Below are 27,710 nucleotides of genomic sequence, written 5' to 3' on the forward strand. Positions count from 1 at the left end.
CATTCATTAGGCACTTCCCTCGAGTGTGCTCGTGTGATGCAGTGTAGGCTCATCAAGAAGATCAAACGAGAATCTCGGCAACACTGGCACAACATACAGTAGTGGCCTTTATTATGTGCAAGCCTGCTATGATCCAGAGTTACCATTTAAATGCCCTACGATGAAAACCGTAACACTGCATGCTTATTCGCTACTTGAAATCTAAAGCGGCATTTAAATTGCACTATGGAAACTAATGTTGCGCGCGTACAAGTTGCCTCCCATATGAGGTCCAGTTTAAAGTGCTGTTTGAAATTGAATGGCGTTTGACCGCAAGTGCTTATACATCTCTTGAATGTTACACCCAGGGGCTTAATTTCAGCCGCGTCTGTCCATGTCGGCAATAGGAGAATTTCCGCACCCGGTACAACCGCGTCCACCGTTCCTCTTACCCTGGCTGTAGTTTGCCAATCACGAGCCGCCTGCTCCAGTCTTGACACAGAAAATATTTTAGCAACCTTGCTGTGTGTCTTCTGGTTGTATATGCCACCAGTGATCCGACAACTATTCGGTGATAAGGCCCACGGAGCTCTGTAGCTCTTTTTTTAGAAGCGACCTGGCCACATGATAGCTCAACGAAGTGGCTTATCACGTGGAAATTTATATCAGTCAAATACTCTAAACGCATGTTTCTAAATGGGGAAAAGATGCAAACTCCAAATATACAACAGGCGTCAGGGTCGGGATCCAACCCACGATCTCCTGTAAACCAGGCGAGAGAGTTAACATCTCGCCACCGCAGCGCCCTTAGTAAAATTACTCCGTGCCCCGTTTAGTAAACCCTCGGTTTTTTTTTACGCCAAACATATCGACGCGTTAAGTAAGCGCAATCGCACAGCTCATACGACGACGACCATCGACAGAAGTGACAACATCGGCTACAGACGTGCTTCAAATTTGGACAAAATCATATTCCTGAGAACGTAAACCTAAAGACTTCTTGCCCAGCGTGTTAGAGTCGTTTTATTTTCACCTACCAGCGACCTCGGCACGATCGGAAATGGTTTTGGGGAGGCGGAGGTGCTCGCGGAATTGCCATAGAACTGGATGTGAAAGTCGAAAGAAATGTAAGAGGTGACTAGTGACGTTTTAGATGTGCATCGTGGAGTTTAGTTTATAAGTGGTGATGGTATATGTGAATGTTGCCGCGGCGGTGTTTTTAAACACGGCAGGGTGAAGGGTCACGGTGAGGGTTGTGGCAGTGTTGGTTTATGGTTGAGTTTGACATCCACCCACCAACCTCGCCAGCAGTGTTGCCAGAGCAGGCCTCTGCCCTCTTGATTTAAATACACATATCTCCGCATTCAAATCCGCATTCGAATATGAACGTGAGATTATATATCGACAAAGGCATTTTCGTGCGAGCGCTTGGGAAGAGTGACGTTTCTCAGGCTGTACTGCCCTCTGCAAGTCCTTTGGCATCGGTACTTTTCGAGGGATTGTGACAATGCCAAGCAGTCATCCACTGTGAACAAACACTTGAGTGGCTATTTTATAGGCATTAAAAAAATGGTGACAATGACCCTTAACAACCTTAGTACGTATGATAAATAATGTTTTGTAAGAGTTAAACATTTCTATTTTATAAGTATCGTATGCAGTGCTTAATGTCAGCCGGAACATTGCTCCGAGAATTATTTTGGTGCGTCACATCCATGTCTCCTCATTTGGTTCTAAACCTGCCCATATCGTTAAATGAATATAGGGCATAATAATATAATATTGATAGGTGTACCTTTTACCCGAGCGGTATTGCCTTATGCCGATAATCCCTACACCCAAGCCAGCCGATTAGCGTTCCGGAAAATGTCGAGTGAGAAATTAAGCAACGCCTGTACGTATCGCAAGTAGTGGTCGGAGTGAAAATGGGTTTTTTTTTTCCGTGGGACGCGTGGAAAAGTTTCACTCGCGACTGGACGCGGATGAAAATCCGAAGGGTGTGGCCAAAGGTAAATTTGTTGGGATCGAGGTCATCCACGAATCGGCGTGGTTGTGCAACGCGAGAGAGCGGGCCATCAGCTGGGACGTGTCAGGCTGAAGCAATGCCACGAAGACCTCACGTCTTCAACGCAAACGTAGCGGCCCAAAAAGGCTTCCTTCCAACGCACACAGCTTAGTCTGCAGTCTCAATAATTAACGCCACGCGAAAACTAAACAATGACAGGCAATTTTCTTGGGGTCTTTCGGTAAAGTCGCGTAGATAGGTTCAAGGAAAATAACAAAAAACTACCGACGTTTCGATCCCAACGGAAGCATTCGTCATCAGGAAGATGATGAAGATGATGACGAACGCTTGTGTTTCGATCGAAACGTAGTTTGTTTTATTTTCTTTGAACCTATCTACGTGACTTCACTGAAAGACCCAAAGAATATTAGTTCCTGCAGTCACGAAAGCTTTAAGTCAATGACAGGCAACTTTCTACGTTTCAGCATTTTCCCTAGTTAAATAAATAACGATGCCATCGTTTGGGTTCACCCAATACATACTTTACTTGCCAACACCACGGATTTAAGTGGTAAAGCTGCTGATTTGTAATCCCTCGATCCTGCACAACCGATCTTCAAAGCTAAAATCGCATCGAGAATTTATTATTTTTCCAAACATTTTTTATACAGCAGCAGTGTCATAAGCTTTTAAAATAATTGAACCGTAAAGGTGCAGCCTTGAACCTCACTTGCTGACACCACTGCCGGCAGAAGGGCCTCCATACGTGGCAGCTTGAGAGATACTCTAGAGGGTGTTTGGCCTACTTTTCCCAGCGTCCATGTGGTTAAAAGAGTTTAAAAATCAGCAGCCTGCTGGTTAAATCGGGAGTTCAAATCCAACACATTTTGTAAATAATGAGAAAATCCATCCAAACAGAAATAATGCGTGCAGGCTGTCAACAGAAGAAAACACCCACAAAGGTGTGCTGCTCACAATAGCATGAAGTCACGTCTCCCATCCTGCCTTGGCATGCATGTGCTCACCAGATTGCACGTACAATGCTCTCAGCCTTGTCCATAATACAGCCAAACGTTTAGCTCTGTTCAGGTCGGTGGTCTGGACATGCGGTGTGGTGATCTCATGGCCTTGCACGGCATGATGGGAGCCGTGCCTCCCTGCTGTCGTGAGCAGAGCACATCAATGCGTGTTATAATATTAAGATCAGTAGCGTTGGCAAGTCTATAATACTACTGCGGTGGTAACACTGGTATGCGCGGCAGGCTGTATATGCGACCAGGTGTTTACTGCCCCGCCGAATTATCCCAAGTCGCCGGAACGTGATCCGTGGCCTCCGCGGTGCTGGTGGTGACGACAACGGCGACGGTGTTGTTGGGCAAGCGGCCCTGCACCCATTGGCAGGTGCCAGGACCGGGGCTGGGACCGGGACGTGGTTCGGTCTGCAGGCACGCATGCTCCTCGGACAGGCGGCGCCCGTCCAGCCCGAACATGTCGTGGTAGGAGCCGGTGCACTCGCCCGGAACCGAGCGGTCACACTCGCTCGCGTAGCAGAGTTTGATCTGAGCGCAGTGCGTGGAGAGAGAGAGAGGGAGAGAGTCGGACACGGGACCAATAAAGGTGGTTTTAACTCTTTACAAATGAGGTTGAAGGCGTTCATGCGTTAAGATCGTTCTTATCGGTTCATCCGTTCATCAGTTCTGTCAGTCCGTCCGTATCACCATCATCATAATCTTGTAATGATGATTCAATGCAAACAACATTTTAGTGTAAAGTCGTGTTGCTGTTAGGGACTTGAAAACGGGCCAAATTGATCAAAGGGCAGCCCAAAAACGTAGAAACAACCCAGGATAGAAAGATTCATTGCATGGCAGTCAAACCGATATTTATAATTGTCAGAGCTGGAATTTTGCCGAATTATGTTGCGATCCCAAATTCAACCCATGATTTATTTTTGCAGTCAATGGAGAGAGAGAGAGTGGGCTGAGACCATTGACGTTTGCTCCTCTTGACGTTGCGGTTAATCCACGGGTGGCTATAAAAAAAAGGATTTAAGCCAAGGCTTGTCAGCGGCGCTGGCTCAGTGCTCTGACCTAGCAACCACCTCGCTGCGTTCTCTGAGATTAAGAAGAATTTAAAACGTAATGCAGCTGAAGTGGCCGGGAGGCTCAGAGGGATAATGCCGTGTCGGAGCACTTGAGTTTGCATAACCCAAAAATACCATCATCGGCCTTGATCTCTCCACTGCTGGTTAAAGGCCTCTCCAAAGCAGTTGCTGTCTCTCACGGGTCTTGCGATGTAACAATCCATCAAGCACCTGTATATATGAGCTGGTGTCATCGTTACATCTCTGCAGTAGACCCTTTTCTCGGGTGTGTTGCCTGCTTTGGCTGATAATATAGCATTTTTTTATATTCTTGGTTCTTTCGGTAAAGTCACGTAGAAGGGAAATAAAATAATAATAATAAAAATAAACACAATACTATTCTCACGACGTTTCGATTGCAACACAAGCAATCATCATCAGGTGTGAAAACCACAGCAAGAAAATTCTTGATAATTTTACTGTTTTTATTATTTTATTTTTATTTGCCTTCTACGTGACTTTACCGAAAGAACCAAGAATATGAATCCCTGCAGTCACGAAAGCTTTAAATCGAAATTCATAGCATTTTTTGTTATTTTTCGTTTCTACATTTTTATGTGATTCTCACAGATTTTAGTCACCTGTGATTAAACTGGGTTTTCCAGTGTAATGAGCTTTGATGTTCTCACCCCAGTCACTGGAATAGCAAAACTACACAAACGCTCTGCTGAGGCCCTCTCGTGGCTATGAGACCTCAACATTGCCATTTAGCTCCTAAACATATTGCCTCCATATGAAAAGATGGAATACAATTCCATTAATCAATGCCTAAACAACAAAAATACTGCATTTAAAATTATATATTTTAAATGATTGTCAGTTCTGAGAATGTTTAGAACTGTTTTGATAGTTTTATAGTCATGTGAAAAGTGCAACTCATGTGGATAAAGAGAGCCATTAATTCGATTTCATAGAAAGTTATCTTCCATGGCCGTTCCAAATGGAAATGTATCCATCTTATAAAGTGACGCTTATAGCAGAACTGAAATATAAGCGACAGGAAAAGTGTAAAAAGAAAAATCAGCTAAACATGCCAAAGCAGGAAACTCTTGCGATTGAGTCTTGGGGACAGTTTTGTGAAGGTGAAGCCAGCGTCGTGAATGCGCGCGTCTCGTGCCGTGCCCGTACCGAGCAGACACCGCAGCCGCGCCCATACTCCCCGGCCAGGTTCTCTGCCTGAGCAGCGCTCACGCTCGCCCAAGGCTTGGCGAGGTCGCACAGGGAGATTCGCAGCCTATCCTCGACTCGGCGCGCTGTGGAGGGTGGAACAACCAGGGGTGGGGGGAGGGGCTTGAGATGCGGGCAACATGAGCAGGGTGGTCGCGGGTTTCCGATTCTGATTCTGGGTTCGCAAATAGTGGAGGCCAAGGAGGAGGGCGCAGGGTTATGCAGAGGTTGCCAGAGTGGGATGGCTTGGCATTAGCCCCAACCCTAGCCTAGATATAAATATAACCCGAGCTCTAACGCTATGCCTAAGCCAGCGTTAGTCCTAATTATAATCCTAACCAATAATCATGACCCCAGTTCTGAATGTAACCCTAACTTTAAGAATAGCAAAGCCATAAACCTACGCCTAGCCTTAATAGCTAACTTTTAGCTCTAAGCCTTACCCTAGCATTATTCAATTCAATGTTTATTTGTTACACGGAATATCCCGTTTAGCCTGTTAGCCAGCACGAGTGAAAACTCTAGCCCTAACCATTAGTCCGAAACCTTAACCTTAAATAATAATCATAAAGAAACGACTGCATCCCTTTTCATGCCAATTGAAAGCCTCCACCGCACTGTCGGATGTGGGGGGTTGTTTAACCACACTTCACTGCGCTGGTTGTTGCGGTTGCTTTAAATAATGGGTATTATTTAGTATTATTAGTATTACTACAACTGGAACTCGCGTAATTGCAGAGGACTAACCTGCCAGCAGGTACTCAGTGTCCGTCTTGAGCTTTGCGCCACACAGGTAGCCCTCGCGGTTCGTGTAAAGGTGCGTGGCGTCGCCCGGCACTCCTGGGCCTTTGAACACCTGCATGAGTGGGGAGGTCGAAGCCGGGGTTGGTGGAGGCCGTGGGGTCCCAATATCACTTCATAATAATAATAATCGTAGCGATTTGTGTTTTTATTGATCGACCGATGTCAGCGGCTACGGCGCATCGCAATAAATCCACGATCCAGGGTTTTTTTTTTTGGGGGGGGGGGTTAGATCGCGTGAATATATAAATGTTGTGTCGTTAAACCCGCCACCACCCGATACAGCCAATTAGTAAGGTTTGTCACGTAAACAAAACATGCCAATTCGTTACTAGTTCAGCACACCGGTGCGTTGGAGAGTAAACCCACAACATTTGTAGTTCGAGTACGACTTTTTGCTGGTAATTACAATCAGGCTCATTATGGATAATATTGGTCGCGAAAGCCTACGTGTTATACCGCAATAAATGATAGAACACATGATCCATGTCTGTTTTTGGGTTAGGCTACGTGGTAGTTTTATGCCAAAATTATTGTCATTAAGCCACCAGTGAGGTGCGGAGCTTGATCGGTCAAAATCGATGAACACATAAGCACCTATAATATGTCTGTAAACTTGATCATGTTGTCGGTTGGTGGAGGGTTAATGGCAATAATTTTGGCATAAAACTACGACCATTTGGCATAAAAATACAACCATGAGGCGTAACCCAAAAAAAAACAAATACGGACTCGTGGCACTGGCTACGAAAAGCCACGTGTTTATGTGGAACGCATCGTGGCCTCGTGTCCACTGCAAGCCTCCTCTAGGTTGCGGTACCTGGAGCAGGGATATTTCGTACTGGGTGCTCGCCGATCCCTCTGGGCCGGCCACCACCGCCTCACCCACCACCCTGGCACGTGTAACTGCATACACACAGCGCGTGGCACGCAGCACGGAGTCGGTGTCTCACAGTACACATCAGTAGGTGTACGTCACACAGTACATGTCACACAGCAAGTCAGTGCATACAATTAGCATAGATACCAAAGCTGTGAATCGATATACTATGTAATACACTCCGAGTATTCTGTATCTTGCTAGCAGAGATGCGTAACTCTTGCACACAATGTAGGGGATGTATTGTGTGGGCGTGCCCTGCCATCATAATGAGGAATTTACACCACTGGTTCGGGGCTATACATACTTAAAACACTTTGGGCTTTTGTGGATATTCTTAGAACGTGTAAAAATGGTAATTCAAACGCAAATTGTGATTACGGCGATTGATATGACGACTAATAATTGTGATAAGGTGATATGAATGTGATGATGATAATTCTATTGGTAAAGATAATGATAATGATGAAAAAGTGATGATTATGACAATGAGAATAGATGCCATGATGATGATATAGGCAACGACGACGATAGAGCTGATGATGAAGATGATAGTGATGACGACAATGTTGATGACGCAGGCGCTGTTGACAATGGGCGATAGTGATGGCAGCTGTGTTGGGATGATGGATAGTGAAATAACGACATATGCACGTCTTATATTCTTAATATATAAACGCCAGTTGATCTGTAATTGACTTACTCTATGCTTACAATATGCACAAAACGATGTATGGGAATACTAAACGAAAACGAGTGTGTTCCATTATCTGTAAATATCTAATGCCACACATTCACGTATGCATTAGTCTATACATAACCCGTAGGAGGAATCTTTACACAATCACACAACACAATTAATGCATTGCGTTCATTTAGTTGAGTAATCGACGGTGGAAACAGTCACTGCAGAGTCCAGACGGACTATAACACGAGATTCCACCATCACATGTCCGCATCATCCCCAACCTCCTGCCTCCGATTCCTGCCCCTAAATTCCCATCGGTTATAGTTGATGGTTAATGGTGATGTTGATAAAGAGAATATGGTGTTGGTGATGATGGGAGTTATGCTGCTGATGATGATGTCTGGGTTGATGATGTTGTCCATTAAGGGAGGTTATTGGTGTTGGTGATGATGTTGGTTATAGTGTTGTAGATTAGAATGCTGTTGCTGATGGTATTGATACGTATTTGATCATGACGGTGTTGCTGCTGCTGATTATGCTAATGCTGCTACTATTGCTACTCATGATTATTATGTTGCTGCTGATGAGGATGCTACTGCTGATGATTTAATTATGCTAATGAAGCTGCTGATGCTATTGCTGCTAATGGTGTTGACGCTACTGCTGCTGATGCTGCTAGTACTGCTGCTGCGGATACTGCTGCTGATGAGGAAGCTGCTGTTGATGATGAAGCTACTGCTGAAGATGCTACTGCAGATGCCACTGCTGAAGCTGCTGATAATGATGAAGCTGCTGATGTTGCTGATGACGCTGATGATGCTAGCTACCACTGATGAAGATTATTATACGACCGCTGAAGCTGCCGCTGCTGATGATACTGCTGCTGATGATACTGCTGCTGCTGCTGATACTGCTGATAACGACGACGACGATGATGTTGATCCTCTCTCACCCAGGTGCGCTGCACAGAACGCCTGCTGCGGGTGCGACGGAGCACAGGAGCAGCCCTGCACGGCCCTGGGGCCCAGCGCGTTGGCCATGATGAACACGAGGAGGCCCCACAGGACCAGGCGCATCCCTCCGCCGGGGGCTGACATCGCTGACGAAGGATGTAGCTTCACGATCCAGACTTCTCTTTCTTCCCCTGCGCAGCCAGACAAATAACGGGTCTCGGGCACAGGAACCGGGAGAGCTGTAGTTCAATGCGGCCGGCGCTAGAGGGCGCTGTGGCCACAGAGTGGCGAATTTAATCCAGGGTCGAGGTGATGCCGTTACTGCTGCTGCTTGCTGATGGCGATGCTACTGCCAAGTGGTGAGCGGTGGTGTTCACGGCCACCATCAGTGGCGATTGTCTGAACCGGTCCTCTGCCTTCCCTAGATCGACTCAGCCTCAAATGAGTGACCTGGGCGCGGTGTGCAAACATCGCCACTGGGGAGACAAAGGCGGCTGGGCGTGGTGCTGCTGGCCACGTGTGCCGTGCCGGCCTTCATAGGTGCCAGTCCGCTAATGGCACTTGCCCCTAACGGCCTGTTAAGGCTACACGGGGGATCTTTGTCTGCCAAGTGGACAAGAGGGGGGAGGATGGGAATGTAAGAGCCTTGCACAATTGTTTCAGATGCCGCTACGGGCCATCGAACGTGCAGCACAGAAACTGAAACTCCCGCCACTCTCTCTCTCTCTAGAGACCGCTATTGAGCCGCCCCCTATAGACGGTACTTTTGGCCTACTCTTCCACACCGGCCCCTTTGCGTTCACGAAAGAGGCGTGAGTATCCGCAGCTGTTCCCGTCGGGGCGACTAAACCATTTACATTGCTGGGTGGGCAGAGGTCGGTGGGGTTAAAAACACACACACAAAAAGCAGTTTAACACGTAGGCTTTCGCGACCAATATTATTCATAATAAATGTTTTTGGGTTAGATCGCGTTATTTATAAATGTGTTGTAACTCTCCACCACCCGACACGGCCAATCAGCAAAACAAAAGTGTCACGTTGACAAAAGACAAATAATTCACTACTTTAGCCAACCGGTGTGTTGAAGAGTGAATCCACATTTACAGTCGTACTCAAACTGTAAATGTTGTGGATTCACTCTTCAACACACCGGTGGGCTAAAGTAGTGAATTATTTGTCTTTTGTCAACGTGACACTTTTTTTGCTGATTGGCCGTGTCGGGTGGTGGAGGGTTACGACACATTTATAAATAACGCGATCGAACCCAAAAACCTTCATTATGAACACAAAAAACACTTGATGAAGTTTCCCCAGGAGATCAACACATGGATGGCGTTTGTCCACCGTGCGAACCATTGCACCGCGCTCTTTACGTTTTCTTCGTAAACATTTTTTGCAATGATTTATTTAAAAAAATAAGAGGGGCAAATCGTTAACCGGTTTTAGCGGGTTCAAGTGGTTTTTACCGGGTTTAACCGATTGTACAGATTTTTACCGGGTTTTTTTGACCGGTTTCACAGATTTGAACCGGTTTTAAAATTTTACCGGTTACGGCCGGTTTTTACCGGTTTTTCCCTTTTGCGGTTACCGAATAACAACCCTCGCAATGAATCGATTCCTGCCCCGACGGGATTGGGAGGCTTGGCCGAATCGAATCGTTTAATTTGCCAATCAACCCGACGGGCGAGTATCGATTGCGTTGTTTGAATAGTGATTTGTTGGTGACGATTCCGTTAATGATCGACGTCACCGCCTCGTGTTGCGTTGTGTTGTTACAGCGATTGTTACGGTCCTATTCGAGCCATTGTCTTCAATGCCGCTATTACAAAAAAACATAATTCTCACTGCGACGGTTATGTACGCTTGTCGTGAGCGTAAGACTAATTTTTAATTGATTAATCGAGGGACAGTTAAACTCGTAATAATGTATATAAATACAGGTGCTGGGTGGATGATTATATCGGCCTTCATCCAGCAGTGGATCGATCAAGGATGAAATGTCTCAACAATTCAAAGTGTTATATCCTTAGCTCTTTCGGTAAAGTCACGTTGAAGGGAAACAATAAAATAGATTTTTTATTTATATATTTTATTGCTTCCCTTCAACGTGACTTTACCGAAAGAGCTAAGAATATGAATTACTGCAGTCACGAAAGCTTTAAATCAAAATTTAATTCAAAGTGTTATTCCGTTGCATTACATCTCAACCATGTTATTGCCCTGTCATTTAACAATCTAGCCAAGGGGACCCCCACCACCAGTGCCAGCCATCCCCTCTGCTGCCTTATCCTCTCATTAGCATCAGCAGCCGTGATCAATCCACTGCTGGACGAAGCCCCCCCAAAGCCACCGCCGTCTCTGACGATCATGCGAATTGAATAATTCACCCATGCACGTGAACCTGAATCAAAGCTGAAACCAGCGTCAGCGGGCAAGTTTGCTGGAATTTTAAACGTGAAATTTGTTCTCCATCACTCCCGGTGTAAATGCTTGAAAGTAGTCACAAATTGCCCCTTATTTTGTTAACGTGACAACTTTGTATATATATTTTTTTGTTCTTTCGGTAAAGTCACGTAGGTTTAAAATAAAATAAATCACGACGTTTCGGGCGCAACACAAGCGTCCGTCATCAGGTGGGACAACCACAGCAAGAAACAATTGCTGAAGTGGGCAAAAGGGCTGCTATAACAAGAGGCTATATAGGTAACGTTGTATAGATATATATTTACTCTGTCGGGTGAAGGAGGAATAGGGCTGCTATAACAAGAGGCTATATAGGTAACGTTGTATAGATATATATTTACTCTGTCGGGTGAAGGAGGAATAGGGCTGCTATAACAAGAGGCTATATAGGTAACGTTGTATAGATATATATTTACTCTGTCGGGTGAAGGAGGAATAGGGCTGCTATAACAAGAGGCTATATAGGTAACGTTGTATAGATATATATTTACTCTGTCGGGTGGAGGAGGAATAGGGCTGCTGTAACAAGAGGCTATACAGGTAACTTTGTATAGATATATTTACTCTGTCGGGTGGAGGAGGAATAGGGCTGCTATAACAAGAGGCTATATAGGTAATTTTGTATAGATATATTTACTCTGTCGGGTGGAGGAGGAATATGGCTGCTGTAATAAGAGGCTATATAGGTAACTTTGTATAGATATATTTACTCTGTCGGGTGGAGGAGGAATAGGGCTGCTATAACAAGAGGCTATATAGGTAACTTTGTATAGATATATTTTTACTCTGTCGGGTGGAGGAGGAATAGGGCTGCTATAACAAGAGGCTATATAGGTAACTTTGTATAGATATTTACTCTGTCGGGTGGAGGAGGAATAGGGCTGCTATAACAAGAGGCTATATAGGTAACTTTGTATAGATATTTACTCTGTCGAGTGCAGGAGGAATAGGGCTGCTATATAACAAGAGGCTATATAGGTAACTTTGTATAGATATATTGACTCTGTCGGGTGGAGGAGGAATAGGGCTGCTATAACAAGAGGCTATATAGGTAACTTTGTATAGATATATTGACTCTGTCGGGTGGAGGAGGAATAGGGCTGCTATAACAAGAGGCTATATAGGTAACTTTGTATATATATTTACTCTGTCGGGTGGAGGAGGAATAGGGCTGCTATAACAAGAGGCTATATAGGTAACTTTGTATAGATATAGTTTTACTCTGTCGGGTGGAGGAGGAATAGGGCTGCTATAATAAGAGGCTATATAGATAATTTTGTATAGATATATTTACTCTGTCGGGTGGAGGAGGAATAGGGCTGCTATAACAAGAGGCTATATAGGTAATTTTGTATAGATATATTTACTCTGTCGGGTGAATAAGGAATAGGGCTGCTGTAACAAGAGGCTATATAGGTAATTTTGTATAGATATATTTTTACTCTGTCGGGTGAATAAGGAATAGGGCTGCTGTAACAAGAGGCTATATAGGTAACTTTGTATAGATATATTTACTCTGTCGGGTGAATAAGGAATAGGGCTGCTGTAACAAGAGGCTATATAGGTAATTTTGTATAGATATATTTACTCTGTCGGGTGAATAAGGAATAGGGCTGCTGTAACAAGAGGCTATATAGGTAATTTTGTATAGATATATTTAATCTGTCGGGTGGAGGAGGAATAGGGCTGCTATAACAAGAGGCTATATAGGAAACTTTGTATAGATATATTTTTACTCTATCGGGTGGAGGAGGAATAGGGCTGCTATAACAAGAGGCTGTATAGGTAACTTTGTATAGATATATTTACTCTGTCGGGTGGAGGAGGAATAGGGCTGCTATAACAAGAGGCTATATAGGTAACTTTGTATATATATTTACTCTGTCGGGTGAAGGAGGAATAGGGCTGCTATAACAAGAGGCTATATAGGTAACTTTGTATAGATATTTTTTTACTCTGTCGGGTGGAGGAGGAATAGGGCTGCTATAATAAGAGGCTATATAGGTAATTTTGTATAGATATATTTTTACTCTGTCGGGTGGAGGAGGAATAGGGCTGCTATAACAAGAGGCTATATAGGTAACTTTGTATAGATATATTTTTACTCTGTCGGGTGGAGGAGGAATAGGGCTGCTATAACAAGAGGCTATATAGGTAACTTTGTATAGATATATTTACTCTATCGGGTGGAGGAGGAATAGGGCTGCTATAACAAGAGGCTATATAGGTAACTTTGTATAGATATATTTTTACTCTGTCGGGTGGAGGAGGAATAGGGCTGCTATAACAAGAGGCTATATTGGTAACTTTGTATAGATATATTTACTCTGTCGGGTGGAGGAGGAATAGGGCTGCTATAACAAGAGGCTATATAGGTAACTTTGTACAGATATATTTTACTCTGTCGGGTGGAGGAGGAATAGGGCTGCTATAACAAGAGGCTATATAGGTAACTTTGTATAGATATATATTTACTCTGTCGGGTGGAGGAGGAATAGGGCTGCTATAACAAGAGGCTATATAGGTAACTTTGTATAGATATATTTTTACTCTGTCGGGTGGAGGAGGAATAGGGCTGCTATAACAAGAGGCTGTATAGGTAACTTTGTATAGATATATTTACTCTGTCGGGTGGAGGAGGAATAGGGCTGCTATAACAAGAGGCTATATAGGTAACTTTGTATATATATTTACTCTGTCGGGTGAAGGAGGAATAGGGTTGCTATAACAAGAGGCTATATAGGTAACTTTGTATAGATATTTTTTTACTCTGTCGGGTGGAGGAGGAATAGGGCTGCTATAATAAGAGGCTATATAGGTAATTTTGTATAGATATATTTTACTCTGTCGGGTGGAGGAGGAATAGGGCTGCTATAACAAGAGGCTATATAGGTAACTTTGTATAGATATATTTTTACTCTGTCGGGTGGAGGAGGAATAGGGCTGCTATAACAAGAGGCTATATAGGAAACTTTGTATAGATATATTTTTACTCTGTCGGGTGGAGGAGGAATAGGGCTGCTATAATAAGAGGCTATATAGGTAATTTTGTATTGATATATTTTTACTCTGTCGGGTGAATAAGGAATAGGGCTGCTGTAACAAGAGGCTATATAGGTAACTTTGTATAGATATATTTACTCTGTCGGGTGAATAAGGAATAGGGCTGCTGTAACAAGAGGCTATATAGGTAATTTTGTATAGATATATTTACTCTGTCGGGTGAATAAGGAATAGGGCTGCTGTAACAAGAGGCTATATAGGTAATTTTGTATAGATATATTTACTCTGTCGGGTGGAGGAGGAAAAGGGCTGCTATAACAAGAGGCTGTATAGGTAACTTTGTATAGATATATTTTTACTCTGTCGGGTGGAGGAGGAATAGGGCTGCTATAACAAGAGGCTATATAGGTAACTTTGTATAGATATATTTACTTTGTCGGGTGGAGGAGGAATAGGGCTGCTATAACAAGAGGCTATATAGGTAACTTTGTATAGATATATTTTACTCTGTCGGGTGGAGGAGGAATAGGGCTGCTATAACAAGAGGCTGTATAGGTAACTTTGTATAGATATATTTACTCTGTCGGGTGGAGGAGGAATAGGGCTGCTATAACAAGAGGCTATATAGGTAACTTTGTATATATATTTACTCTGTCGGGTGAAGGAGGAATAGGGCTGCTATAACAAGAGGCTATATAGGTAACTTTGTATAGATATTTTTTTACTCTGTCGGGTGGAGGAGGAATAGGGCTGCTATAATAAGAGGCTATATAGGTAATTTTGTATAGATATATTTTTACTCTGTCGGGTGGAGGAGGAATAGGGCTGCTATAACAAGAGGCTATATAGGTAACTTTGTATAGATATATTTTTACTCTGTCGGGTGGAGGAGGAATAGGGCTGCTATAACAAGAGGCTATATAGGAAACTTTGTATAGATATATTTTTACTCTGTCGGGTGAAGGAGGAATAGGGCTGCTATAACAAGAGGCTATATAGGTAACTTTGTATAGATATTTTTTTACTCTGTCGGGTGGAGGAGGAATAGGGCTGCTATAATAAGAGGCTATATAGGTAATTTTGTATAGATATATTTTTACTCTGTCGGGTGGAGGAGGAATAGGGCTGCTATAACAAGAGGCTATATAGGTAACTTTGTATAGATATATTTTTACTCTGTCGGGTGGAGGAGGAATAGGGCTGCTATAACAAGAGGCTATATAGGAAACTTTGTATAGATATATTTTTACTCTGTCGGGTGGAGGAGGAATAGGGCTGCTATAATAAGAGGCTATATAGGTAATTTTGTATAGATATATTTTTACTCTGTCGGGTGAAGGAGGAATAGGGCTGCTATAACAAGAGGCTATATAGGTAACGTTGTATAGATATATATTTACTCTGTCGGGTGGAGGAGGAATAGGGTTGCTATAACAAGAGGCTATATAGGTAACTTTGTATAGATATTTTTTACTCTGTTGGGTGGAGGAGGCTTTATGACACACGTTTCATTTACGCGATCTGGCCACAAACAATCAGAATCGGAATACTTTTTTTTATTACGATAAATTATGAATCGCAATAGATACGCAGTTTGTGGGGTGGGGGGTTGGCGTGGGAGGGACGGGGTGGGGGGTAGGGGGTTAGAGGGAGGCCGTGTGGGTGGGGGGAAGGGGGTGCCCTCTGATTGACATGACGTCAGTGCCGCATAATTTTATCCGCTCTACCAAATGCAACCCAGCTGCTATCTACAGGAATCCGATTGGCAACCTCCGCTTTGGCGCCCCCACCCCCCCCCAAAGATGACGTCACCGTCGAGAGGCGCGCGCGGGGGGGGGGTGAATCGAGGGAAAGTGAGGGGGGCGGGGGCTTGAGATGAAAGGGGGGCAGGGCTTGAAAGGGAGAGTGGGCGGGGCTTCTGTGTGTGTGGGGGGGCTTGGGTGTGAGATGGGCGTGGCCTTTGGGTAAGGGGGCGTGGCCTGGGGCAACCCGATAACACAAGATGGCGGAGGCGGGCAGAACGGCGGCTTGGAAGGGAGAAGTGACCTGCAGGTAACCCGAGTCCCAACCTCAACCGCCGCCTCTACCACGGCGCCCCCCCCCCCTCCACCTCCTCTCTCGTCCAACAGTCCCACCCGTCCGCCCTCCCGTTCACGTCGTCAGTCACCAAGCCGCGTTCGCTTGGCTTCGCGGGAGTCGAGCGAGGCCTTTAATGTCCTCCCCGCCCCGCCACCACCTCCGGGCCTTGAGGAAACCCGCGAGATTGCGGCTTTTTGAAATCGTAGCGCGGATGGTCGTCGCGAGCGTTCCGGCTGCGCGTCGATTGGTTCGTTTCGCCCCACGGAGCGGTTGAGGGAAGCGGCTCGGCCAATCGGCGGACGGAGCCCGCGTAAGGGGACTATGAAATGTGGTCGTTGGGGGGGGGGGGGGAGTCGTGCGTGGCCTCGGGCCTAGTGAACCCTGTGTTTTGCGCCGTCTTTGTTTTTAATCGCGTCGGTGAAAAGGTGAATTTAAACGAAGTTATAATCGGGCGAGGTGAGGCTGAATTCCGAGGGCACCGCTTGCACGTTAAAATGCCACGGCTGGTTTGGTTTGAACGCGGCGGCCGTGGGCCGTGTTTACGTTGTCGGAGCCGGGTGGCTTGTATATATAATATATATTTTTACAATTTTTCAAAAATAACAGGAAAAAAAATAAGCCCCGCGGTCAGTGCGATTAAGACAGCGTCGCGTTCACTCGTTTAACGCGATTTTGAGTTCAAATCCCCGGCCGTTGCCTTCATCACCTGCATGCTCTTTGTCGGGTGGAATAACGTGTGTGAGTGAGAACACGTTCCTGGTGCTCGTCATAAGAACGTGGAATTGTTTTTGTACCGTCAAGCTCTGGTTCGCCTTTTGGGTGTTTGAGAGCAGGCATAGTCGAACGAGGAAAACCCCTGACGTTTGCCGACGAAGTGGAGGCGTTGCGTTGAATTGGGTGGCGTATTTTGTTGTAGCCGATGTGGCTAGGTCTGTGTGTTGACGGTGCCGTTGTATGCACGTGGGGAGCGGTGGTGTAGCGGTTAGCGCTACGAACCCAGCGACCCGAGTTCTATTCCCGCTCACGGCCAACGCCGGCGACGATTATCTGAGCCGGTCCTGGGCCTCACCTAGGTCGACTCGGCCTCACGAGTGTCTCTGTAGCGTTTGTGTAAACATCGCCACTGGAGAGACAAAGGCGGCCGGGCGTAGTGCTGGCCACCCATCCCCTTCGTGTGCCGTGCCGGCATTCATAGGTGCTCGCTAACAGCACTTGTCCCAACAGTCTCTTATAGGCTACCGCGGTGGGTGGGGGGGGTCTTTGTATGTACGTGTGTGTAGTGCAGCGCTTTAAAAGGAAATCCAGTGCTAGGTGAGGCCTCCAAACGCCGCGCGGATTCTCGTAAGTCAGGGGGTGGGGGAACTTTTTTTTTTCTGCCAAGGGCCATTTGGATATTTATAACATCATTCGCGGGCCATACAAAATGATCAACTTAAAAATTAGCCTGTTATAATTGGTCAAACGTTTAATTAACTTGCCCCTATTGCGATGGCTGGAACTGCTTCTCTTTGGCGAGGCGTGTGATGATGCTGGTGTTGATGATGTTGCTACTCGCAACTGCTTTCCCAGGTTTGCTCCTAGATTTATTGAATTTCGAGTCCCGCCTGCGGTTGCCTTGGCAGGGCCAGAGACCCAAATGATTCCGCGGGCCTTATACGGCCCGCAGGCCGGACGTTCCCCACCCCTGCCGTAAGTGATGTGACCATCTCTTTATACACGCTGGTTAAAGTGTACGGTGATCCTTTACGGCGGTTGCCTATCTAAATCACAATCGAGCCTCACGAGATCAGACGAGGTCGGGGCGCGTTGTGAGTAAAGTTGCAAACCCCGACGATTGACTTCCCCACGCCACTGTGAATATATTCGCGTCCACGTTGGCCAGACGTCTTGAAAAACGATTTAAACTATACTCTTTGGTTCTTTCGGTAAAGTCACGTCGGTATAAAATCCTGACATTACCTACGTGACTTTACCGAAAGAACCAAAGTGTATGGATTCCTGCAGTCACGAAAGCTTAAACTCAAGATTTTAACTATTTTTGTTATTTTTTTCCCAGGAAAGGCCCCCTGAGCTACTATATAGCCGTTTTTTTATTTCAGAAGCTGGCTGGCCACAAATGGTAGCTCAAAATCCGGAGGTCCTGGAGAAAAATCCACGCGACAATGCAGGTGTCAGGGTCGGGATGGAACTCACGATTTCCTGTATACCAGGCGAGGTAGTTAACATCTGGCCGCTATGTTGCCCTTGTGTACTCGTTCACGCTGGCCAGACGCGGAAAAGGTGACAGTGCCCACAGTTGTCCCCCACCACGCGCGACCTGCCGATAGACTAACTGTGATGATGATTGCTTGTGTTGCGGTCGAAACGTCGTGAGAATTTTATTGTTTTATATTTTTATTATTTTATTGTTTCCCTTCTACGTGACTTTACCGAAAGAACCAAGAATATGTTGTGTACCCATTTATACTCCTGGCTGAACAGAGGCGGGAGGGATTTAAGAAATTTGGCCATTGTTTTCAACTGCCGCGCCAGGAGATCGAACTGTGTGAACCATTACACCACGGTAGCATCCTACGTGGTATGTAATGACTATAAATGATCTCGTTTATAAATAGAGGCTATGTTTTTCTGGCGGTATATAAAGGGGAGCAAAATACTGTGGCAGCCAAAGGAGAAAACGCTCGCGGGAGGACGTCCACGCAGGAGATGGAGTGATGATATCCGCTTGGGTGCAGGTGCTAGATATATTGCTGCATCGCGTGAGCCTGAGAGATGGTGATGGCTTGAGGCATTCATCTAGCAGTGGATTAACCATAGCTGATGGCTTTATCCAGGAAAACATCACACCCTTAACACTTTCTCAGGAGGGTCCTGTATGAGATGATTGGCCACTTCCATTAATCACACTGCACTTTAATCCTGAGACCAACATGTGCATTTGGTTATCTAAACCTGAGAACCTTGAAAAGATAAAGGCTTATGAAGGCTTTTGTCGAGCAGTAGATAGATCATAGATGAATTGGTGTGTGATGTTCCATTTTTTCGTGTCGCTGGGACAGGTATTTTCTTCACGGGGTCTGTCGGGAGGGTCGCAACTGCCCCTACTCACACGATCTGAGCACTAGCAAGCCTGCCATGTCCTGCAAGTTCTACCAACGTGGGCGCTGCGTCTATGGAGACGGCTGCAGGTGAGCTAGCGGGGCCAATGGGGTCGCGAGTTGGTGTGAGGTGGGTGGAGAAGGAAGTGCGTTGGTTACCGGTGTGACTTTCCAACAGGGATGAGAGGGCCAGAGTAAGCGAGAGGTGTGAGTGGACTGTTTGTGGGCGAGGAGAATTGGTGGGGGCCGAAAGGGAAGGGTGTGTGATAGGGCTGAGGTGGCAGGGTGAGTGAGAGTGGCGGAGTTGAGAAATGGGTGTTGATGTCCAAGGGAAGTGATTGAGAAGGACTCGTTGAGGGAGTTGAAAAAGAGAATGGCGAGCCACCAAGCTTCCTTGAACGAAATTCTTTGATTGCTGCTATAGATACGACCATGTCAAGCCGCCCGCCCCATCAAAGCAGCAACATGCAGCGCCGCCATCAGCAGCCAAAGCTCCCCCACGCCCCGTACCGCTCACATCCGATTGTGGGGCCGCTCCGTCCAAGCTGACACCGCTGGGCCGTGCCAAGCAGGGCTCCGAGACAGGGGGAGCCACGGCAGCGGGGAAACACGGGCTCAACCATCCACTCGGCAAGGCCGGGGGTGCGGCCGACTGGGTCAACGCAGCCGAGTTTGTGCCCGGGCAACCCTACAATGGGCGAGAGGGTGAGATCATATTGCCTTTTTTCATTTACATTTTTGAACTCAAGTTAAAATTTTCAATGCATTATCTCTCTCCGGCTAGCACAGGATGGCCAATGTAATTGGCATTAGCAACAAACCTGAAAGATAGGTAGAAAACCCGAATGCATTAGCTCTGCCTGTATGTCTAGAATAGGTGGAGGATGCACAATAACTCTCGTAAAGATGATCCAATGCGAACAAAACTTACCTATAAAATAACGTTACACTATGTGCGTGTCAATTAATTACCATTTGCGACATGCCTTCTCGCCTACCCTTACACCGCCCAGTCCCGTCGTCGTACCTGGCGGCGGCGCAAGAGGGGCTACCACCACAGGAGGAACCAGTCCCACCGCCGGCGCCGGCGGGCGCCTCCCAGCAGCTGTGCCCGTACGCAGCGGTGGGCGAGTGTCGCTACGGCGATCACTGCGTGTACCTGCACGGCGACGTGTGCGACATGTGCGGCCTCCAGGTGCTGCACCCGTCCGACTCGGAGCAGCGCACGCAGCACCACCGGGTGAGACGCGCTGTGATGTGACGCAATCCCTCGCCAGCTCGGAATCGGAATGTTTATTTAGACTGCAAGAGGAATCCGATGCGGTATACAGTTGTTTTTCGCAGATTTCCAGCTGGGGCAGGTCAACATACAATACAAAACACGACAGGAGTGCAAATTATAGGCAAGGTAAACAAATCAGTTAAATATTTACAAATAAAACTAAACTATTTTTTTATCTTGCGAGGTAAGGCCGACTGAGCCCCTGAGCTTAATTTTCAGTGATAGCTCAACGAAGTGGCTTATGTGGAAATAGACAGCAGCAAAATAATTTAAAAAATATATATATGCATGATTCGCTGGATATTCTCCAGGTCGTTGGTCGACTGGAATAGGCACGTGCTCAGTAATTTTTATTTGTTGTCCAATTTTGGCGTGCAGTTGTAATTCCTGCTGCCGTCCGTGGGCGTCGTGCGAGCTGTGCGGACATGGTTCTGTAAACTTACATGGGGAGACGTTTGGAATCCACTGAATAGGGGACAGCCAGGGCTTAATTTGCGGCCACATTTTTTTACGGGAATAGGTGGTACGTGACCCCGGAGTAGCCACAGCTATGTATGTTCGATGTGTGTAGCGTGCAGAGATATTTTCTATGTCGCTCACCTGAACAGACCCGGTTGAAATTAAGCTCTGATTATGTTATCGGGCGTGTTAAAATTCAACCGTTCCACCGCCCCTTCTTCCTCAGTGAATCCATGAATCGTTGCGAACCGGGGACATGATCAAAATGAAGAATATATTCCAACGTTGGTATGCGCAGTCACTTCTGCGCGGTGGATGAGCTTCTTCGTGTCAGTTATTAACGGTGACGCTCTCTCTCCTCCCACGGTGGCGATGGCTGACCGACTGACCGTCGATGTGGCGTGGCGCAGGCGTGCGTGTCGGCCCACGAGAAGGACATGGAGGCGGCGTTTGCGGTGCAGCGCAGCAGCGGGGTGGTGTGCGGCATCTGCATGGAGGTGGTGTTTGAGAAGGCCCGCGCATCGGAGCGCCGGTTTGGCATACTGTCGAGCTGTTCGCACGCGTACTGCCTCTCCTGCATCCGCAAGTGGCGTCGCACCAAGCAGCTGGAGAACAAGGTCATCAAGTGAGTCGGCTCGGAGCTGCAACTACGGAGCGTCCCCAGTCTCAAGACTTGGGGTTTCACGTACGCGCGCTCGCACATGTGTGCGTGTGTGGGTTCATAGCTGTCCAAGTGGTATCCACTGAACCAGCTCTGCCACTGTGAATTTCTTAGCCTGCTTCTCTGAGGGGGTTCGTAATGGCCGTGTCTAAAGCCACAGAGCCGACACCGCCGAGATCCTGGGTTTATTAATACCTGGGGGTCGATGTCTCCTTGGAGGTTCGTAATGGCCGATAAACCCGCAGGTCGTGCCCCGAGTGCCGGGTGACGTCAGACTTTGTGATCCCGAGCGAGTACTGGATCGACTGCAAGGAGGAGAAGGACAAACTCATCCAGAGCTACAAAGACGCCATGGGGTAAGATGAGCGTCCCTCCTCCAACACTTCCCAATTAGAGGAGGGAGGGATGGTGAGAGCGGAGGGAGGTTGAGATGTTTCCTCCTCCCCTCTCACCATTCACCCATTCTTTTATCTCTGTCACTTGACCTATTCTCCCCTCATTCCTCCCCTGCCTGCTCTCCCTCACTTTCTCCCCTCCATTCTCTCTCCCCTCTCACCATTCCTTCCCTCCAACAATTCCCTCCCCAATTTCCTCTCTCCTTCCCTCTCACCATTACCTCCCCCAACCACCACCACCACCTCTCACTCACTCACCTACATCTGTTGTCCCCACAGGAAGAAGGCGTGCCGTTACTTTGACCAGGGCCGGGGCTCGTGTCCGTTTGGAGTGAAGTGCTTCTACCTGCACGCGTACCCGGACGGGCGCAAGGAGGACAAGGCACGGGCGCGCAAGCAGCACGGGCAGGAGGGACACGTGCGGGTGAGGAGGCAGTGGCAGCATCGCTCGCTCGCTCCCGGTCCATCGCTCGCTCGCTCCCGGTCCATCGCTCGCTCCCGGTCCATCGCTCGCTCGCCCCCGGTCCATCGCTCGCTCGCCCCCCAAACACAGCCTGGAATTGACTAATTGCATTGAAAGTAGAGGCACAGTGTTGCTGGGAAAATTTTAACTATTTCCCTGTAGTACCTGATTTAGTGCTGCTAGGATCCTGGCCCGCAATAATCGAGTACTAGAGGGGATATGTTATTGCGGTGATGGATTGTTCGCGAGCTGTTTCGATCGAGGTGGGGTTGGCCTCATGTGGCCGCAGTTTCCTACCTCGGCCTTAACCGGTGCCCGCCGTCCATTGGATGGCGAGCGTACATGCGAGCTCGGGGGTGACCTGTATTCGTGCGTTTGTTTCTTCGCGCAGTTCCAAAGCTCGATTCGGCTGTGGGATTTCATCGAGGAGCGGGAGAGCCGGGCGGCACTGCTCGACTCGGACGATGACCTCATCTTCTCGGACCTCAGCGACCTCCTCTTCATGCTGCTCGCGGGAGATGCCGACTTCGCCACCGACTCCGACGACGACTCGGACCTCTTCGACGACTCGGACCCCCTCGACGACGACGACGAGTTTTTCCTGTGACGGTTTCCCCCGGCTCTCGCCCGCTTGCCTTCCCCTCCCCGTGACGCGCGAACAGCTCTCGCTCCTCGTCCTCCTTCCGTTCCGCCAGCGACTTCGCGCACCGCGCCGCCCATTTGTCTGCACCGCCTTATTGTGCCGCCCTTCTCCTGGGGGGGGGGGGTCTCCGTTTGCCTCCGCCGACCGTTACTCCCGCCGTAATTTTTTTCCCAGCTAATTTAACCTTCGCACAGTTCATCAGGTTTGAATTTTTGTTCCCCCCCCCCCGCACCAATCGTGACGGTGACGTCATGGGTGGCGATTTGATTTATTTGCCGGGAGTCGTGCGAAGGTTCCGCGGGCCTTGGTGCAGCACGGTCAACCCGTGCTGCTCCGCTTTCGGTCTACGGTATTAGCCGCGAGCCAGTTTAAATGATCCAAGGGTTACACTGGACATTGGCATTCATTGGCTGCCATCCAAGGTTCTGCCCTGGCCAATCCTGGGCCGCGATACTCGGCACTGGCCTACATACATTGTGCTGCACGATTGGCTGTGCTCGGGCATGACCATGCGCCAATTTGTTCTGCTGTCTATTGCGGCTGTTGCCGGAGGCGGCTGCTGTTTTGGAGACCCTCGGGAGAGGACGATGGTGGTGGTGACGGAGTGAGTGGGGGAATGGGAGGGATCATTCTGTAAAGGTGTTGATTTCACAAAGGGCTATCTCAGTGGAGTGGGGGTGGCGGGGGTTTTGGATGCTTATGGTTGCGCTGACATCAAATCTGACAGTGCACGTGGGAGATGGGAGGGTGACGATCACGGCTCAGAGGGAGCGAGGTGGTCAGATGCAATGAACGAGTCGAGGCGCCTTTCGACGAGGCGGTAGTGATGCTGCGTTCTCACGGTGTACTGATTTGACGTCACGCTTGATGCAGACAAACTCCTGAATAGTAGTTTGGGCCTCCACTGGATCCACTCAGCCCAAAACTGAACGCCCGGTGTTTGAACACCGCGTCAAGTCAGCGCCACTACCTTCTCATCTGCCGGGCCAGCAATTTAAACACTCGCACCCCATTGCCTCCGCGCCAGCTTAGTGGTGTAATGCACAGACGACGTGTGTAGGTGTTTGCAACTTGGCCTGAAAACTCGGACTTGGAAAAATTCTCCCCCGCCACCGCCTCGGCCCTAAAGCCGGTTCCGCACCTGAGAAATCGGTTGCGCAACTTGTTAGCATGCAACTGAATCGCTTTACGTGTGCGCAACTAGTTGCTTAGAGACGGACGACTTTTGAGAAGCGATCTCTAGCAACATTTCAAAACGTGCACGTTTGTGAACTGTGAGTAGTCGTTACGATCTGGAATGCGCACTGTCTAATTTCCCTGTTGCACAATTGCTCGTTCAGTTCTCGTCAAAGCAGTTGCAGGCGATTTTTGTGCAAGTTTCAAGAGCGGTGTGGATCTGGCTGAAGACTCGAGCACATAAAGACCTCCCCTAACTTGCGTAACTAGCGGTGTTGACAGTCCGGCATACCCGTATTCGTTACACATTACGTTTCTCAGAAGATCGAAACAAATATACGTGCTCTTTGACAGCGCGACTGCGGTCCTGCGTCACAACGGGCGGCTATGTGGATAAAAAAAGCTACATTGGGCTTACGTTGAGTGATGGGTGCACAGGCTCGGGGAAACGTGCGGCAAGCCTTGGAAGTTTTAGAACTCGTCGGCATGAATCGTTGTCGGCTTTCCCGGCTCCTTGCAATTAACAAGACCCATAGACCCATCGCTTCCAGCCATGCTCTCGAAAGCGATGGCTGCAACTTTATCTCCAGAAAATGTTTATTATACTCAACCTGCACCAGTAGATACATTGCAACCTTGTTGTTCAATCGACATTTCTGGCTGCCCTCTAGCTGCTGCTAATGTTTCTTTAAGGCAAAGCAGAGATTCTAGTTTTAAACCAAACGCTGTTTGAGAACATTTTCTCAAGGGCGCTCATTCGTTGAAGCCGCTTAGCCTGTCCCGTTGTGCGACTCGTTAGAGGGAAGCCTGCTCCTTTATTTTCCCTGACTCCCGAGTGGAATAACTGCTACACTCACTCGCGCACGCACGCCAGTTGTGTAAAGTGGCAGAGTACAGCCTGCATGTTAGGGTGGGGACGGTGGCGGTGCTGGGAAGGCGGCGCCGGCGGCGTTGTGCCTCCCCTGCTCTTCTGCCGTCGCCACCTCCTCCCCTCGCGCCTTGCCGTATCGTACCTCACCCGGGCAGCGCGCGGTGTGGGCGGCACTGTCATCGCGGCGTAGCCATTGCGGCAATGCCATCGCGTCGTCCGCGGAGCGAGCCTGCTGCGGCGGAGAGAAACGCTCGGGCTTGCCCCCGGTACTGGGAGCTTCTCAATGGCGAGAGGCTGGGGCGGGCGCCGCGCCACCGCCGGGCAGGATGCGAGAACCCGAACGGACCCATTAGGTGCGACATAATGAGAGCAGGCAGTTTGTGAGGTGCACCGTAGTACAAATAGGACGTGTGGCAGGTGGTTCAAATAGTCCGTAAGGTGATATGTTAAGACAGGTTGATGTGAAAATGCCATTGTGCACGTTGTTTTGAAAAGCCATGCACAGGCAGGCAGACAGGCAATCCGTAAGATTGATCGTACCACAAGAGATTGGTTGTAACTTGGATTGTATCTCAAGACAGCGTTGTTGTGTGGGCAGTGAAAAAGTGGCATCACCACTTGGGAGACCTCAATGTCCTCCTTCATCCCCTACCACATTGTTATCACAAATGAGGCATATGTTACCATTTGAGCCTGAAGCCAATTCAAAGCTTTTCTTGATTTTTGCCAATTGAAACATGAATGACCTTTGTTAATGTTCGGTTTAAGATTGAGGTAAACCTAAGCTGGTTTAAATAACCCAGTTTAACAAAGTAGTTGAGCTTTAGCATCAACCACGAGGTGGGATAAATAAGAAAGCTGCCTTTAGCTGCTGTGAAAGTCATCAAGGAAATGTTGCTATCAAATTTGATAACACTACATCCACTTTTAAGATACTGTTCTCAAATAAGAAAATGCCATCTGCTGAGTGACCAGTCCAGACTGACTATGCCCTGTAGACTCGGGAAGAGTGATTGCACATTTGGAGTTCCCCTGAGTTATTTTATGGAGGGGTGTGCGTGGGTTGGTTTTTGGAGATTTTGTGTTCCACTCTCTTTTGGGTCCCTTCCACAACACCAGCCGTGGTTTGGACTAACGCACAGAATTTGCCCGCATGGCCTCTATTCTACCTCATTAAACTCGTAACTCTCACTGCGTTTTGTCCCAGTTATTCCCCAAGTGGACTTGAGTTTTCCCACTTTGGTGCCGTTGCTTAGACTCTTATGGGGCACGCACAACGGGACCCGTACAATGTGCCAGTCGGGAGAGCTGTGTTCCAGCGCGAAGTGAACTCGAGCGGCCGTTGATTTTTATCCGTTGATTAAAACAAAACGAAAATAAACTGGTAAACATATTTGCATATTTTGCGACGCGGTGGTGGTCAAAATGAGGAGGGGCTTGGCTACAACCACTAAATCGTATCGAGAAGAACGACAAGCGAATCCTAGCGTGCGCCTGACCTTGGCGTGCGTTCGCGAGCTGCGTGCTCGCACTCGCCTGAAGCTTCCAGTACCGGGGCAAAACATGCCGCGGCGTCTTTTGGCACGCAAATGGTGGACGCCGCTGGACGATCGAACGCCGGTTTTTCACGAGCCGCGGTGGAGGTTTTGTGGGGGGTTGAGAGGGGCGAGTTGACGACCCGAGGCGCTCGCCCATTGCTCGTACGGGTTTTCCTCTCCATTCCATGTACAATCTTGTAGATAACACAATAAATATGAACTTTGGTTGCCTCTCCATTCCCGTGGTGTTTGCGCTGAGGGTTTGTTTCGCTCCAAGTTGTTGGTTGTGGTCCTGGAGGGCTTAAGTCGGTGGTTCTTAACCTTTACTGTAGCCTTTGGTTCTCAATCGTAAAAAAAGGATGTTAATACATAGGTTTGATGAAACAAAGTAGTTGTACTTGCGTGCCCGTGCTTACATTTTTTAAAATTTACCTTATAAAGAAATTGGCCATGTCGCGCACCTCCTGGTGGTGCGTGCACCCCAGGTTAAGAACCACTGACTGGCTGAAGTTCTCCGAATGTTTTCTGGTCGCTGATAAGACTGATTAGGTAGCATGCGACTTACAGCCATAGTGAGAGGGTGGTACAGGTATCGCTTGATTTCCCAATCGTTCGCGTTACCAAATTTCGCGGAGTCGCAATTGACAACGCGTGGACACTTTTTGATGAACGAAATCGCATTTCCGCGGGAACGAAATTTCGGGTGGCACACGCCATGAGGGCATCAAACAAGATGCCACCGGGAGGCTGCCGTCACCCATCCGTGACGGCGCTACACTGTCCTTGCAGTGCAGCAGCAATGTCTCCATTACCTCTCCATTCATACCAACATGCAGCAGATCTCTTGGGAAGTTCCCGGAAAATGTGAATTATATTTAACAAAAAAAATATTCAACCATTTTAATATTTGTTCTTTATTTTTGTATTGTGAAAAGAGATATAGGTGTATGCGTGTTAGGTTA

General features: G+C 47.8%; 2 protein-coding genes across 5 annotated transcripts; one reads left to right on the forward strand and one right to left on the reverse strand.

Moving 5' to 3' along the window:
- Positions 1-79: 79 nt before the first annotated feature.
- On the reverse strand, positions 80-9,144 carry LOC116952223 (metalloproteinase inhibitor 4-like). The gene is made up of 5 exons (XM_032971384.2): positions 8,616-9,144; positions 6,916-7,001; positions 6,042-6,150; positions 5,256-5,380; positions 80-3,543 (listed from the first exon to the last, which is right to left on the reverse strand). Exons 1-5 carry the CDS (start codon positions 8,758-8,760, stop codon positions 3,268-3,270), a joined length of 741 nt encoding a protein of 246 aa, XP_032827275.1. The 5' UTR covers positions 8,761-9,144; the 3' UTR covers positions 80-3,267.
- Positions 9,145-16,023: 6,879 nt separating this feature from the next.
- Positions 16,024-26,985, forward strand: LOC116952368 (putative E3 ubiquitin-protein ligase makorin-1). Of its 4 annotated transcripts, none has more exons than XM_076074192.1 (9): positions 16,071-16,135; positions 17,732-17,851; positions 19,222-19,350; positions 19,685-19,965; positions 20,274-20,500; positions 21,412-21,626; positions 21,908-22,018; positions 22,337-22,481; positions 22,912-26,985. In XM_076074192.1, the coding sequence occupies exons 1-9, from the start codon at positions 16,086-16,088 to the stop codon at positions 23,125-23,127; spliced, it is 1,494 nt and encodes a 497-aa protein (XP_075930307.1). In that variant the 5' UTR covers positions 16,071-16,085; the 3' UTR covers positions 23,128-26,985. The 4 variants fall into 4 exon arrangements, with proteins under 4 accessions (XP_032827545.1, XP_075930307.1, XP_032827546.1 ...); XM_076074193.1 differs by lacking the exon at positions 16,071-16,135 and adding an exon at positions 16,497-16,618; XM_032971654.2 differs by lacking the exon at positions 17,732-17,851 and having other exon boundaries at positions 16,024-16,135.
- The last annotated feature ends 725 nt before the right edge of the window (positions 26,986-27,710 follow it).

Source organism: Petromyzon marinus, chromosome 46 (genome assembly GCF_048934315.1).
Source record: "Petromyzon marinus isolate PM22_M1 ecotype Great Lakes invasive population chromosome 46, UKy_Petmar_22M1.pri1.0, whole genome shotgun sequence".
NCBI lineage: Eukaryota > Metazoa > Chordata > Hyperoartia > Petromyzontiformes > Petromyzontidae > Petromyzon > Petromyzon marinus.